Source organism: Staurois parvus, unplaced genomic scaffold, assembly GCF_062004578.1.
Source record: "Staurois parvus isolate SC_StPar_1 unplaced genomic scaffold, SC_StPar_1.0 ptg001490l, whole genome shotgun sequence".
NCBI classification, from domain to species: Eukaryota; Metazoa; Chordata; class Amphibia; order Anura; family Ranidae; genus Staurois; species Staurois parvus.
The window spans coordinates 1,220,219-1,236,998 of record NW_028319286.1 but is presented as its reverse complement, the minus strand read 5'-3'; the positions used below and the strand labels follow the sequence as shown (position 1 = coordinate 1,236,998).

The window sequence follows — 16,780 nt, the reverse complement described above, 5'->3', positions numbered from 1 at the left end:
GGCACAGATCTGGGGAAGGGTACAGAAACATTTCTGCAGCATTGAAGGTCCCAATGAGCACAGTGGCCTCCATCATCCATAAATGGAAGAAGTTTGGAGCCACCAGGAATCTTCCTAGAGCAGGCCGTCCGGCCAAAATGGACGTTCAAGGGAGAAGGGGCTTAGCCAGGGAGGTAACCAAGCACCGGATGGTCACTCTGAAAGAGCTCCAGCGTTACTCTGTGGAGAGAGAACATCCATCTCTGCAGCACTTCACCAATCAGGACTGTATGATAGAGGGGCCAGACGGAAGCCACTCCTCAGTAAAAGGCAAATGGCAGGCCACCTGGAGTTTGCCAAAAGGCACCTGAGGGACTCTCAGACCATGAGAAGTATAAATGGATATTCAGTTACAATTGCAATAAAATCACAATTGTAGTTCGTCATTGGAGAAAATAAGATAGAACAGGATGGGTGTCCACACATGGAGGCACATCAAGGGGCCAGGGCCAGCACCATATGATAACGTTGCAATGTAATAAAAACAAGACCGCTTTAAATTCTGATAAAACTGGCCATCAGTACAGTTGTTGCCGAAATGCAAAGGGCATAACAGCAATATGCAGCGGTGCACTTGCTGAATGTACCAATCACATTGAACTGGATTATAAACGGAAATCGTATACAATGATGAACTTACTCTGTGTGCTAAGCCAATATAATTAGGTGGTATCAGTTGATCCCCAACATACCATGGAGAGTATGATGGACTTAATGGTTTGCTAGAAAAAAAGGAAAACGGGTGAGATCTAGATCGCACTCTATATAACCCCATATGCCAATAATAAAAAATATATATATAGTTATATATATATATATATCACTGTGAAGGGAGTGACTTTTGGGGGTGGGGGGCCCCTGTGTCATCTCCCCAAATCCCTCTTATGTGTAACCCACCCTGTGCCTGTCAGTGGTACAGGGTGCTCTGTCCTGATACTGTGTAGACATGTATAGGTTGGGTGTGGGGGTTGTTCACTGCCATGTGGTTGCCCCATTGTTCTATTGTATCTTGCTTTCCAGCAAACTATTATTGCATGCATGTGTTCCCCTATTGTCTACTGCCATGTGGTGTATCCCATTGTTCTATTGTGTGTCTTGGTTTGGTGGGGGGGTGTTTCCAGCAGCCCTTCCCTCCTGATGGGATGGCCTGCTGATGTGTTTCCTGTTCCTGGTTGTATTTCCCGCCGTGTATATATCTTGTGTTTGTGTTAAAATAAAGCAGTTGACTTCCTGTCTTAAGAAGAGTCTGGTGCTGTCTATTTCCTGTATGGTCAGCGGTGGGGTCCGTGGTTGGTGTTCGGACAGGGAAGCGAGAGTCTAACGGAAATACCCTAGCGCAGTCGGGGTCCGGTTCCGTTACAATCACAACAATGAATAAAATACCTTGAAGCATATAGGTATGTTGCCACCAATGTTAGTTTGAGGACCTCAATATATCAGTAGTTGCGATCTATCCAAACCCTACTAGTTGTGATGGAAATAAATGATGCTTGTATGGTAATCACTTCCCAGCACTATAAGAAACAATACCCCAAATCAGTATCCCATCCATGTAGCATGGTGGGCCTTAAACACCACCAAAAGCTTGCTCTGCCCCATGTTGCCTGAGATCCGGCTGCCTACCGATGCCTGTCAAAGGGCAGAACGGCTACTATAGTAGCCCCACAGATGCCGTTCCACTACCTGCCCTAAATAGCCCTGACAAGAGTGTATTGTCTTATGATCCAGCCAGATGAGATGCACACGCGCGAGGGACCAGTGCATGTGCAGAGGGAATGCAGCCTCCCCAAAGGCCAAGAGCCAGCACAATGGGGGCCGGCCACACAGGAGACTGGACTCCCCCCACCGACACGCACACAGTTGGAGGTGGGGAGAGAACCAACACTCCATAGGCCACAGCTCATGGCAGGGGAGAGACCAGTACACCCGAAGGCATGCACATACACCCACCGGCCATGCGCTGTGGTTTTTCCGACCGCACATCTGGACCACTCACCCATGTCTGCTCCAATACTCCCTCTGTTCAAAAACCAATGTGTTAAACAATACCATAATACAAAATTCTGTATAATCCAGATATTTCACAAATATTATAATAAGGGCATGTACATTCTATAAACGTTTCCTCCAAAATATTGATAAGCGTGCCAAAAGATCTAGACTTTATTAGCCTAAAAAGTTTATATATGTATGAAAATATATCTACAGGCCCAAAGATTTATACCCAATTCCTTAACAATATCCTGCAGTTAGCACTTCACTAGAGAGGCCTATAGGATATAATTTCGTTAATTCCCGGAGGTTAGGTGGCATTGAGACGTTCAGTCCACAATGTTTCTTTTTGAAGAATTCTTTTATCCCAATTCCCACCACGTGGGTCCTTGGGCACAACATCCAAAACCAGAAATCTTATGTGCGAAATGTCAAATCTGTGATGTAATCCCAAATGCCTGCTAACTGGGGTCAATATTTTACCTTTATTGGAATAATATATGTGATCTTTAATCCGTTGTCTAAATTGGCGAATTGTTTTGCCAACATAAAAAGCCCCACAAGAGCACAACATGAGATAGATAACTCCCTGGGTGTTGCAGCTTGAAAGCGTGGAATAAACAACTCCCCATTTGGCAAGCGAAAACGCATGCCCTGTTGTATCCAGGGGCAAAAGGAACATTGGCTACGTTGGAATATGCCCCTCGAGGAAGCCTTAGAGGTCACTTGTGGTCTACATAGACTACAAATAATTTTGTCCCCCAAGGAGGGGGTTTTCTTGAAAACTATCTCTTAACATATTTAGGTGTCCTTTTATCATGCAGCAGTGAATGACCACTGCTCACTTCTCCGGCATTCTCAGAGGAGAGCGTTCTCCTCTGAATGCCTTTTTATAAAGCGGTGTACATCGCTTCTCCAAATGAGGAGAGAAGCGAACTACAAACACTTTGAACGCTAGAAAACAGCTGCTGTTACTGTAATCTCAGCCCCATCTCCAGCTCCCTTGTCATAGGATTTGACTGACAGTAGCGGGAACCGATGGCTCCCGCTGCCCTCACCAAAGCCTGTGAGAGCGAGGAGGAAAAAGAAGTGTGTGTGTGTATATATATATATAGTTTATCCATTTTTTTGTGGCTAGGGTTCTGCTTTAGTGATGTTGTGGTCTTTGCAAAACATTTAGGATTTAGAATGTTCCTTCTCTGCAATCCTTTCTCTTTCTCTTATTAAAACATTTTTTTTTCATGTAACTGACCACTGGCTGTTTTCAGCTATTTGGTTCCTCCTTTATTATTATTATACAGGATTTATATATTATTATTATTATTATACAGGATTTATATATTATTATAATACAGGATTTATATATTATTATTATACAGGATTTATATATTATTATTATTATTATACAGGATTTATATATTATTATTATACAGGATTTATATATTATTATTATACAGGATTTATATATTATTATTATTATACAGGATTTATATATTATTATTATACAGGATTTATATATTATTATTATTATACAGGATTTATATATTATTATTATACAGGATTTATATATTATTATTATACAGGATTTATATATTTATTATTATTATTATACAGGATTTATATATTATTATTATTATACAGGATTTATATATTATTATTATACAGGATTTATATATTATTATTATTATACAGGATTTATTTATTATTATTATTATACAGGATTTATATATTATTATTATTATACAGGATTTATATATTATTATTATACAGGATTTATATATTATTATTATTATACAGGATTTATATATTATTATTATACAGGATTTATGGCGCCAACAGTTTGCTCAGCGCTTTACAATATAAAGGGAGACAATACAGCAACAATACAGTTCAATACAAGAGGGTTAGGGGGGCCCTGATCCTGGGAGCTTACAATCTAATTTAGAATGTTATTTTTACTACTCCCAGTTACGTCATTGTTAGGTTTTTAGAGGTAGATGCACCGTATGCACTTGGAGAGGGGCGGCAATATGCAGAGTTCTGTAGTCCAGCAGGCAGTGCTGACCACTCCTTGGAATTTCTGTGCAACAGATGGAGCGTTGTCAGCCCACAACAGGAAATCAGGAGCTTTCTGTTTTTTGGCAAATCATCAGGTATATTTCTGTACCTGTGGTGTAACTATAGTGTTTTTAAATGGATAACCCATGGAGAATGTGAATGTATTGAAGAGGTGTACTGTACAGCATATGTTTTTGTTTTTTCTTTTTGTTAATTTTCCTGCAACAAAAACAATTTTTCAGGGTATAGAGATACAGGGTTTTCATAATATTGATTGCTTATGTCTTATATGAATCCATTGTCATTTTTTACTAAGAAATTTGGTGTGTTTTTTTCTAATCCAGACTAACCAGAGAAACCATGGCTACCCCAGATGTCAGCGTACATGTAGAAGAGGTGGTGGTGGTGACCACACCGGATAATATAATGGATGGTAGCATGGAGGAGGTGAAAGCGGTGCTTGTGACCACCAACAGGTAGGACTCTGTACTAAATTCTGTATCATATGAATACAGCAATCTGCCTCGGGCGGGATATGTTTACTTTCTTGATCAGTTGGTTTACACTTGTGTACTTGTTGTGGACATCAGACTTTTTTTTTTTTTGTTTCTGTTTTCATAAGACTGTTTTTTTTATCCCTGGAACACAAATTAAAAATAAATTTGTTTCCTGTCACTGGCCCCATATGTCATTCTTGTTCCCTGTAGCAACATAGGGCCAGCATAACTGAGGACCAGAATTCTGATTCTTTTGGAAGTGCAGGGAGTTCATACATATATCTCCTGTTGATCTATGTGGTGTTGCAGAATGTGACATTTCTAGACATGTCGGATATCTGGTTCCCCCATTATACACAGTGTTTCCTACCGCCAGCTCTATGTCGCTACACAATACAGTAATGGCATAGGGACCAGACAGAGGAACCACAAAGTGCATTGGGGGGAATGAGAATCTGACACTCCCGGAAGTGTCAGATTCTGACGATTGTTCATGCAGTGGTAACTCTGCAGTGCAACGCAGATCAACGGTGGGAAGTATGAACTCATTTTAGCAGTTGGCTTTTGCCTGGGATGTTGCAGGGGGAGGGAGCATGACCAGAAAAGGGGGAGCCCTGGGTTTAGGGGAGGCTATAGGACATTACAACATTGTTCCATTGCTGGGATGCTGCAGTGGGGAGGAAGTGGTGCTGATGAAGCAGGGCCCCAGGTTTAGGGGGGCTACGGGACCACTAAAGCATTGCACCGGAGCTGGGATGCTGCAGTGGGAGGGAGCGTGGCCAAGTAAGGGGGGAGGCTATAGGACCAATACAGCATTACTCCAGAGCTGGGATGCTGGGGGAAGAGAGAGCGTAGACAGGTAATGGGGACCCTGGGTTTAGGCGGGCCGTAGGACTGTTACAGCACTGCTCTGCAGCTGGGATGCTACAGTGGAAGAAACCATGACCAGGTAAGAGGGGCCATGGGTTTAGGGGAACTTTAGGACCTCCAAGGCATTGCTCCAGAGATGAGATGCTACAGGGGGAGGGTGCATAGCTGGGTAAGGGGGGGCCTGGGTTTAGGCGGGCCATAGGACTATTACAGCATTGCTCTGGAGCTGGGTTGTTGCAGTGGAAGGGACCATGACCAGGTAAGAGGGGCCATGGGTTTTCGGGAACTATAGGACCTCCAAAGCATTGAACCAGAGATGAGATGCTACAGGGGGTGGGAGCATAGCAGTTTAAGGGGGGCCCTGGGTTTAGGCAGGCCATAGGTCTATTACAGAATTGCTCCGGAGCTGGGATGCTACAGTGGAAGGGACTATGACCAGGTAAGAAGGGCCATGGGTTTAGGGGAACTAAAGGACCTCCAAAGCATTGAACCAGAGATGAGATGCTACAGGGGGAGGGAGCATAGCTGGGTAAGGGGGGCCCTGGGTTTAGGCAGGCCATAGGACTATTACAGCATTGCCCTGGAGCTGGGATGCTACAGTGGAAGGGACTATGACCAGGTAAGAGGGGCCATGGGTTTAGGGGAACTATAGGACCTCCAAATCATTGAACCAGAGATGATATGCTACAGGGGGTGGGAGCATAGCAGTTTAAGGGGGGCCCTGGGTTTAGGCAGGCCATAGGTCTATTACAGAATTGCTCTGGAGCTGGGTTGTTGCAGTGGAAGGGACCATGACCAGGTAAGAGGGGCCATGGGTTTTCGGGAACTATAGGACCTCCAAAGCATTGAACCAGAGATGAGATGCTACAGGGGGTGGGAGCATAGCAGTTTAAGGGGGGCCCTGGGTTTAGGCAGGCCATAGGTCTATTACAGAATTGCTCTGGAGCTGGGATGTTGCAGTGGGAGGGAGCATAGCTGGGTGGGAAGGGGGGCCCTGGGTTTAAAGGGGCTATGGGCAAACTGTCAGTGTCCCTTTAATGGACACACTCCCCCTAAAAGATGCCATTTAGATACCGGTGGTACTTCATGCATTTTCATCCCTAGGGTGCAGCATTTCTTAGCTGTATTCTTTCAGGACATAAATAATTTAGCAGGCCTGCAGCAGTGCTTTCCCAAAGGGTTTGATCTCAGCGATCTTCATTACATGGGGTGATATCTCCCAGCCGCATACTCTTTGCTAGGATATGCGAGTTTTGGGCTCACCGCTGTCCTGAAATGCCATCTTCAGTCCAGACACTAGATACAAGGCTTTAACAGGCTGCACCCATCTGCCTCCTACAGTTTTGCCATGGCAACAAGCAAGGGCCTGCTTCCGACATGTACACTTGGGGCCGACATCAAACACCTCCAGCCGGGGGCTGCTGACATATTCCTTTCTCTCCGGACCAATCACATTATAAGGAATGTAGAGCAAGTTAGGGATTTAAAGCGACACTAAAAATACCAGGTATTCCTGGATGTTAACACCTGATTGGCCAGGCAAAATGTTAAACTTGCGGAAGAAGGGAAGCGTTCCTTATTTTGCCAGTTTTTTTTTTTTTTTTTTAAACGGCAATTGAGACTTTAAACCGGCAGGATCCTGCGCCACGCCTGACCGCATGGTACATTAAGGAGCCCCGGCTGCATCTGTTCTGAATTCAATCTATATCTGCCTTAACATGACCTTGACTTTACTCCCCATAAAAGTTCCAATAAAACAGTAGAAATATTTATTTGTGAATTGTCTTGTCTGCCAAAAGATTTTTCATTCTGTATGTTTAAATATTTATTTGTAATCTGCCAAAAAGATCGCTTTCATGCGGTCTGGCACGTTTGTGTGTTTAATACACTTTTGCTGCACAGCCAAAACAAAAACAAACAAAAAAAACTAGTTTGGCCTTTAGTGACACCATTTTCTCTGCTCGAGTTGGTGTCACTAAAGGCAAAACTTTTTTTTTTTTCTGTTTTGCTTTTTTTTGTTGTTTTGTTTTTTGTTTTTTTTTTTGTTGTTTGTTTTTGTTTTGGATAGACTGGAGAAGAATAATAAACATTGTCAGATTTTTATTGCTGTCTGTGCCCCCGTTTGGGAGCATCACCCTCTCTATTTGTCCTGTTTGCCATTATCACTGAGCCCGGGTTCACATCTGTGCGGCGCGGTATATCGCATGTGATGCACACGGGAACCGCATCGCATTCCTGTGCAAATCACATGCGATTGGAGCTATACGTTCTGTATAGCTCTATTCGCACCACACCATAAACGCGCAGGACCCCTTTTTGGGTGCGCACTAGAACTGGATCACACCTATGCAATCCGATTCTGCACATCGCACCGCGTTTTGCGGACCGCTTTCGGGGTGTTGTTAACTTAACATACTTACCCGTAGCAGTTCGCATGAACGACGTGCGATTGTGTTGCGATGCAGAATTTGCACTGAAAATGCTGTGAATTCCGCATCAGTGTGAACCACAGCTCAGGCCCCTTCTGAGACGAGGCTGATCTGTCAGCGTCCACGTTTTGTGAACCACTTTCGGGGTGTTGTTAACATACACACCCGCATGAACGGGGTGCGATTGTGATGCGGTGGAGAATTCGCCCTGAAAACGCTGCAAATTCCACACCGCATCAGTGTGAACCCGGGCTGAAAGTAAGAGAAGATCCCAAATTTTGATTTGACATGAGAACAGGAATAAAAAAACAAATCTTTTGATGGGGACATTAAATCTGGTGACACAGCCGGGATTCCCTCGCTTTGCAGGGATTTCATCTCACTTCCTGTTTTGGCTATGGAACAGGAAGTGAAGGGAAGTCTCCCCAATGGGACACAGATGGCAAAAAAAGTTAGTTATAAACCCTCTCTAATTCTATCCAAAATGATGGGGAAGGCAGTTTGTCTTTAGTGACACTTAAAGGAATACAGTGGTGTCACCGAAACACCTGCATCTGCCTGATTGGACAGTGAAAGAGAGCAGCAAATCACCATTAATTCTGCTTTCTCCTGTTGTCAGCACATGTTCACTGCAACAGGGCCCGATTGGTTCCTAGTGCAGCCTCTGCCTTTCTCCAGCGTAGTCCTGCGGAGTAGAGGCTAATTACTATAGTTTTATGTAAAAATACATTTTTTTAAAGGCATGCACGGTGGTAACAAACGGTGTATTTTATTAAGATCTGGTTCACACCTATGCATTTTTTTTAGTGCGTTTTGGAGAAACACCCTACAGTCCATTTAACATGATTTCCTATGGATCTAGTTCACTTCGGTGCGGTTTTTGGAAGGGGTTAGGGACTTTTTTTTTTTCCGCGGCAGATTGCGTTTTGCCTGTTATAGACTTCAGTGGACCTGCACCAAAAGTATTGTATTTTTGATGCATTTTGGTACGACTTTACATTCTCTGGCACTCAAGTAGCATCAGAGAAGTGCAGGAACCTTTTATGTGTCCAAAGTCGCATGTTATGGTTTGGGTTAGTGGTAATTGTTAGGGTTAAAACTCTAATCCCAACAATAACTGCTAACCCAAACCATAACATGCGACTTTGGACACATGAAGGTCCCTGCACTACTTTAATGCAACTTTGATGCTACTTGAGTCCCAGAGAGCGTAAAGTCACATCAAAGTCACACTACAGGAACAGAATTATTATACTTTCCTATTAGCAAAAAAAAAAAAATGCATCAAAAACGCTTGTTCCAAAATGCAAAACACACTGGTAAAATGCATCAACCGCAAACCTGCATAGATGTGAACCTAGCAGGGGCGGACTGACCATTTGGAAACTCGGGCAGTGCCCGAGGGCCCGGGGTCAGTAGGGGGCCCCATGAGATGCCACTGGTACCTTTTTCATAGGCTTTTTTGAGTTTGGGCAAGGACACAGGGGCCCCATGATCCCCTATTGCCCAGGGGCCCCATGAGTTGTCAGTCCGCCCCTGGAACCTAGCCTAAAGTTGTAGGTAATCCTGGCTGTACAACTTAAAGCGGAGTTCCACTCACCCTCAACAAATAAGTCAGCAGCTACAAAAACTGTAGCTGCTAATTTTTAAAAAACAGCCACTTACCTGTCCCTCGGTCCCGTGGTGTGTCCCCCGCAGCCCGTTTCACCGGCCGTCCTGTATTCCAGGAGGCCGGCATCTTCAGTGTGGACACCCAGCTGTGATAGCTTGCGGCTTCACAGCCGGGTAACAGGAAGAAGGGTCAGCCGCACACCGGAGGATAGATGAATATAGTGTGTATTTATTGATCCATAGGACACACCAAACACCAGGACATGAATACAGGACTAGTTAACGCGTTTCACACGATCTCGTGGTTAATCATAACAAAGGCAAGCCAGAGCCTGCACCTCTCGTGGATTGATCTGGATTGTTTGCCTGAGCGGTATACCTTTTGTTCTTTGGATTCACAGCCGGGTACCCACTGCGCATGCATGAGTAGTGCTGCGCTTCCTGAATGGTCCTGTAGTCTTCTTGGACCTGTCACGTGTCCCAAAAGACTACAGGGAGGGAGAGAGGACACCTTCCGTTTCCGATCGCCCGGAAATGGGAGCGGGTACCTGTCAAGTTCAGGTACCCGCCCTCCAAAGGTTTCAATCCTTAATAGGGAGCAGTCCTTAAAGCGGAACTTCCCCTTTTGGGTGGAGCTCCGCTTTAATGCTTCACTAAATAGAAACAAGGCTGGACTAGCATCCTGCATGTTCCAGAGAACAAGTTAGTAAATCTGGGATAAGGATTACAGTCCTCAGGCTGCGGCCAATTTTTACTTTTTTTAAATGGAGAATTGATTGAGTGGAGAGGGATTAGAACACTTGTCAGGTATTGTTGTGTCCCCATTAGAGAGATTCACCCTTTCTGTTTGTCCCGGCGATCAGTTTAAAAGTGAAATTTAGAATTCTATCCAAAACAAGTTTTGGCTTTAGTTTTCGGAGAAAAATAGTGTAGTGCAGGCCTTTGATTGTTATTGCGGGAATATGTGTTGTGTGGTTTTCTATTTTTTTTTTTTGTTTGTCTGTTTTTGTTTTTTGTTGTTTTTTTTTTTTTTTATTTTATTTCAGACCTGTTTTTTTTTTTTCTTAATGTTATTGGTTTTGTTAAAGTTCAGCTTTAATAACAGCTGTGAGACTAAAACCTTAAGGCACGGGTGTCAAACTGGTGGACCTCCAGCTGTTGCCGAACTACAAGTCCCATCATGCCTCTGCCTTTGGGAGCCATGCTTGTAACTGTCAATCTTGCAATGCTTTGTGGGACTTGTAGTTCGGCAACAGCTGGAGGGCCGCCAGTTTGACACCCGTGCCTTAGGGTACAGCAGGATTAAACTGCAGTGTGCCTGTTATGATTTATGTTCACAAAGCTAAAAAAAAAAAAATAAAGTTGCCAGTTGTCCTAACCCTCTGTTCTCCTTTTTGGATGCAGGAGCCTAGCTGAAGAAGCCTTGGAGTCAGAAAACATGGCAGCAGCAGCTGCAGCCGCCTTTAGTGCCTCAACAGAACTGAAAGAAGCCGTTTTAGGTATTTAGAGTCTTCTCATTATATCTGCTGCCCAGGGACAATGGCTTTGCTGGTTTCATTCAGAGATACTGTAACCTCTACTAGACTGAAAGTCAACCTGTGCCTTATGCATGCAAAAAAACAGGTTCTCATTAATGGTGACCACACCACTATAAATTATTAACTTCCTTTTCACTCTTCCATTGCTCCATTTCCCCCTGCCAATGGGGAGAATGGGAATTTACACAGGGTGGCTTCCCTGTCCATTTCGCCTCCTCCTGTATCATAGATGCAAGTGCTGGTGTTGTGTCTCAGACTAGAGGGGAAGGAAACACGGGACTGTTGTACACGATTTCCAAGCACAAAAGAAAGGAAGCTGCTCTCCTTTTAAAACGTTGTGTTTGTTTATTAAAGTTTTCCATGCAGAAGCCATTCTACCTGTCCCACAACCTCTAATAATTGTCACTTTGGAGCTTATTCATAGTTTGTGAAATCTACAAATATGCTCCAGATGAAATGAAATGCACTAGATGAGGACATTTGGATCGGTTTATGCATAGAAAACTTTAACCACTTCAAGTCCGGACACTTTCACCCCCTTCCTGCCTAGGCCAGTTTTCAGCTTTCAGCGTTGCTGTCACACTTTGAATGACAATTGCACGGTCATGCAACACTGTACCCATGTGAATTTTTTAGCATTTTTTGAGACCGATAAAACTTTATTTTGGTGGTATTTATTCACCACTGGGGTTTTTATTTTTTTGCTGTATAAATGCCAAACAGTGAAACTCTTAAAGGGCCGGGAAGCGCCGGCGCCAAGGGGTTAAACTGGTAAAAAAAAAAAAGATCTTTTAGTTATCCTACATACCATAGCTGCAGACATGGGCACTGCAGGTCCTTCCTGTAGTGTCACGTCTCTGCCCCTTCCCTGTCCACTCGGCCAGTCACGTAACACACCGCTGACAATGCTGGAGCTTTCTTTATCTGTGCCTCGTAAATGAGAGATTCACAGAAATCTTCTTTTTCTTTTAACTTTGACATCGGCTGAGAAGTGAAGATGGGTGACGAGGAAGAGGAAACTCTCGAAGCAGAGATTGCGTACCCCATCACCTGCGGAGAGAGCAAGGCAAACCTGATCTGGAGGAAGTTTGTGTGCCCGGGGATCAATGTCAAGTGTGTGCAGGTGAGCACTAGTCCACTTGTAATGCAGCTGGAATTCATTTACCAAGCATTATTGTCACCCAAATCACCGGATTATTCCACAATGCCAATCATGATGTATGCATTTTTTTTTTGGTTTTTTTTTTTTACATCGAGTTTAATGTGCATAAATGATATTGGTTGATAGTTACACATAAGAGGGGAGGAAAGTGGTACAGAAAATTGTATGTTATAACTGGCAGAAAACATAATTATATTTTCTGGGGCCATCAAATACATGTGTACCAATGAAGTATAGCAAAATGAATGTGGGTTGCTGCACTTACTTTAACTGTGGTAAGTTGCGGTGAGATTTGATGCTGCTTTATGAACACGAAGGGCTGGTTCACACCAGATGCAGTTGTAACGGAACAGACCCCAGACTGCGCTTGGGTATTTCCGTTAGAATACCGCTTCCCCGTCCGAACACCGACCACAGACACCACAGCCGACCAAGCAAGACTAGTCGACACCAATCTTGAAGTAATCCAGAAAGTAGACTAGTTTATTTGAACACAGATACAAGATATATACACTCAGGGGGCAATCCCCCCTCCCTGCATAATGACACAGGGCGGGGAAATCTACATTTAGTAACAAGAGACACACAGGTGTTCAAACTTCACTCCAGCAGACAGTCTCATCAGGAGCGAGGGCTGCTGGAGACACCTCCCCCCCCCCCCCCCCCACTAAGCTAATACACATAAACACATACATCCCATAATAGTTTGCTCCCAAGCAAGACAAACAATAGAACAATGGGATGCAACCACATAACACCAAACAATCCACAACCCCCACCCCACCTATCTCCCAGACATGTCCACACAATATTAGGACAGCTCACCCTGCACCCCTAACAGGCACAGGGTGACTTACACATAAGAGGGATATGGGGAGCTGAGACAGGGGTCTCCCTACCTCTCCAAAGTGAGCTGTGTTCCATGGGCCCCCCACCCAAAGTGACTCCCATCACAGCAGTCCATTGTCTTTTTAATCTGCATCAAAAAGCCATGCAGAGTTCTTTTTTTATATTCCAGTGGCCCTAGTTCACATCAGTGCAGTGCAATCAACAAAAGTAGAGCTGTATGGTACACATCTGGCAAAATGCATGGAAAACACATCGGAATGCGCATGTCCTGAATTAAGATAAAGATAAATCTATTTAATTCTGCTGTGGATTGTGTTTTGTATTGCATCATGTTGTTTTTGTATCAATGTTGTATTGTCTGTTTGGTCAATAAAGCACTCCGTTGATGTTAAAAAAAAAAAAAAAAGAAGATAAATACAAAATGCACCGGAATGCATCAAAACTTCATCAGAACGCATTACAAAATGCATGTTAACATGCATACAGAAACAAACGGAATGCAGAAATTATTGTGGGAACTACTACTGATGGGGAGGGTGGTTAGTCTGCTAATACTAGTAACTTTTTGGCAAGATGAAAAAATATAATGAAACTATGAAGGCAAGCTGAGAACTGAGAGGGATGCATAGGAGCCGTCAGTGAGTCTTTCTGAGTATAAATGCCTTTTTCCACACAAAGTCCATTATCTTAATATATCCCTTTTTTTTCTTCAACGTTCAGTATAACGACCATCTGATCAGTCCAAAAGAATTTGTGCATTTGGCTGGAAAATCTACCTTAAAGGACTGGAAGAGAGCCATCAGGATGAATGGAGTCATGCTCAGGTCAGCACATAATTGGATAAATAATGTGTACATATCGTTGATTCTGCAGTTGCTAAAATTGCGTGCGTGTTATCTTTGGTTTATTGTGCTATTTTAGGTTACGTTTCAAGCAGGCAATGCAGATTCTTTTTCTTTGGGGCTACATGCGGCCCCCAGTTGGTTTAATATTTGTATTTATTTTTAACATTTATTAATTTATACAATTTATATTTATTAATTTAAATAATAATTTTGGTTTAATATTTTTAAATCGATGACCTGCTGGGTCCCTCCCATAGCTCTGCTCTATATACAGCATGATGATGTCACTGCTAAGAGGGAATACCTGTACTTGGGATTGTAAATGCATTTGATGCACAGGTTTTACATTCTTTGTGGCACTAGAAGATTATACTGAAATGAAAATTCTTGTGCCAAGAGTTTGGCTTTAAAGGAGAAGTTTAAAAATAGAAAAAAATAAACATATGCGGCCTCCATATGAAATGGTAAAATAGGGCTACACACCGTACCTACAGCGATATGGAATCCCTCACTTCAGTTGCCAGAAGTCTTTGTCCCAAGGGCCTCCTGTGCAATGTCTGGCAGGTGGAGCCTAGCCATCAGGAGGTAACGGTTTCTCTAGACCAGTGTTTCTCAACCTCCTTTCAGTCAAGGTACCCTTTAAAATTATGGACAGTCTTGAGGCACCCCATTGTGCATTTTAATATCTACTGCAGCATAGCCTGCTTTGAAGTTCCTGGATCCTTTCTGTAGAACCTGCTAGGCACTTTCAGGTTTAAAGATGGCTGCCACGCGACCAAGGGATGTTTCTTATGAAAGCAGTGGGCCTGTGTGCAATATCATAATTTAGGCTGCTGGCAGGGGCGGACTGACAACTCAAGGGGCCCCCAGGCAATAGGGGATCATGGGGCCCCTGTGTCCTCACCCACACTTAAACCACACCCAAAAAAGCCTATGAAAGGTACCAGGGGCATCTCATGGGGCCCCCAGGCAATAGGGGGTCATTGGGGGCCCCTGTGTCCTCACCCACACCACACCCAAAAATGCCTATGAAAGGTACTAGGGGCATCTCATGGGGTCCCCTACTGACCCTGCGCCCTTGGGCAGTGCCCGAGTGCTCAAATGGTCAGTCCGCCCCTGCTGCTGGTTATAAAGTACAATAAAGATGTTCGATGATTGAGAGGTTAATTGCCCTGTGCGGCCGTTCAGCTACCACTCAGCTCTTTCCTCACAGGTTTGCCAACCCCCAAAACATTTTTTTTTTTTCCTGACAAAACATGGAAAATCTACTGACAGAATACATTTTTTACTGAGATCCTGAAATATTGCAAATTCCTATTAGAAACTAAGAGAAGAAGAGAGGGTAGAGGGATATAAACAGGAGTGGGGTGAGAGAGGAGGGGGAGGAAAGAGCGGAATAGGAGGCAGAGAGAGAGATGCGGGAGATGGGAAGTAGGAGAGTCCGATCCATTATGCTCCCCAATCCGCAGATCCGATCCATCCTGCGGGGATCGTCGGCTTGCTTTACAACTTACCTTTTCGTGGAGCCGGTCCAGTGTCACCCCATATAGGTTGCATGCCAATGATCCCCGCAGGATGGATCGGATCTGCGGATTGGGGAGCATAATGGATCAGACTCCAATCCATTATGCTCAATCCACAGATCCGATCCATCCTGCGGGGATCGTTGGAGGTGCTGTCACCAAGTGTTATCGTACCGGGTGACACCAACCCTAGGGACACCCCTGCCCGGATTCTATCAGCAGGGTTCCCTGACCACTACAACAGCTGTGGTGAAGGGAGTCAGTGTCCAGTCATGTCACCTAACCTCATGGACTCCTCACGCCTTCATCCATCACCAGCTGCATGTAGGGAATATCACAGCCTGGGACCCCAACCCGTTCCGCCACTACATCACATGTGAGCTACCTCCGGGATCAGGATGGAGGAGGCCACCGCCATCTCCCCCACTCCCCTCACAGTCACCAGCAGTCAACTGCTCGTCCTGTCTCCTCATCCGCTCCCATCCCAGGCTCCCCTCACCATTTCACCAGGACCCCGCTCCGAGCCACATACCTGCCTGAATAATGTATCCGGGTTTCAGGCGGACGCATTATTCAGACAGACCTAAATATACTGCCCCTGTATGACACGTGTAGACACTCACAAGGGGTCTCCTACTGACCCCAAGCCCGAGGACAGTGCCTGAATGGCCAACATGGCCCTGTTGTACTGTGGAGTCTGCAGGAATAGGGCCAGGTGTTTTGAATAAACATCGCATTAGAATAGCGGGTGGAAAGGAAGTTGCAGTACCGCCTGTTTGCTTGTCCTACCTATACCCCCTCTTCTGCTGTAGAATGTGTTGAAGTGCAGTGAGGTTTAGAGTGTGCCGGAACCAGGGAACACGCTGGCTACATCTTAGGTGTAATCATATCATCATACTGGCAACCATTGGGATGTATACAGCGGAGTAAGCTACCAGGAAGGTTGTGTACCCTGTTTAATGCAATCATTTATTGTTTCGACTGCATCTGTAAAGTCCTATTCCCTTTTTTTTTTTTTTTCTTTTTTTCTATCAGGAAAATAATGGATTCGGGGGAGCTGGATTTCTACCAACACTCCAAGGTCTGTTCCAATACCTGCCGGAGCACCAAGATCGACGTGACAGGGAGCCGCGTGTCTCTCTGCAGCCAGGTGTCCACGGAGTATATTCCCCTCACCACTACAGCCAGTGACAGTGAGTGAAGACTCTGGACTAACTCTTCTTTCATCCACTATCGGCAAATGTATTTCCAATACTGTAACCTCACTTATCCATCTGCAGGACGTCAATGTTTAATGCACGGTGCCATGTTAGCGGTAGCCAACATTTGTTAGTGACTAAAACAGACTTATCCCATAACTTATCCAA

The 16,780-nt window shown here is 44.3% G+C and overlaps 1 protein-coding gene across 2 annotated transcripts in view; it reads left to right on the top strand.

Annotated features, from left to right (window-relative positions):
• The window catches only part of GMEB2 (glucocorticoid modulatory element binding protein 2), a 42,942-nt gene that overhangs the window by 10,236 nt on the left and 15,926 nt on the right, over window positions 1-16,780 (top strand). For both annotated transcript variants that reach the window (XM_089662569.1, XM_089662570.1), the window contains exons 2-6: window positions 4,434-4,565; window positions 10,901-10,995; window positions 12,027-12,157; window positions 13,766-13,869; window positions 16,449-16,606. In XM_089662569.1, the coding sequence (XP_089518695.1) occupies window positions 4,450-4,565; window positions 10,901-10,995; window positions 12,027-12,157; window positions 13,766-13,869; window positions 16,449-16,606 (604 nt within the window). In that variant the 5' untranslated portion in view covers window positions 4,434-4,449. The remainder of the gene's footprint in view (window positions 1-4,433; window positions 4,566-10,900; window positions 10,996-12,026; window positions 12,158-13,765; window positions 13,870-16,448; window positions 16,607-16,780) is intronic.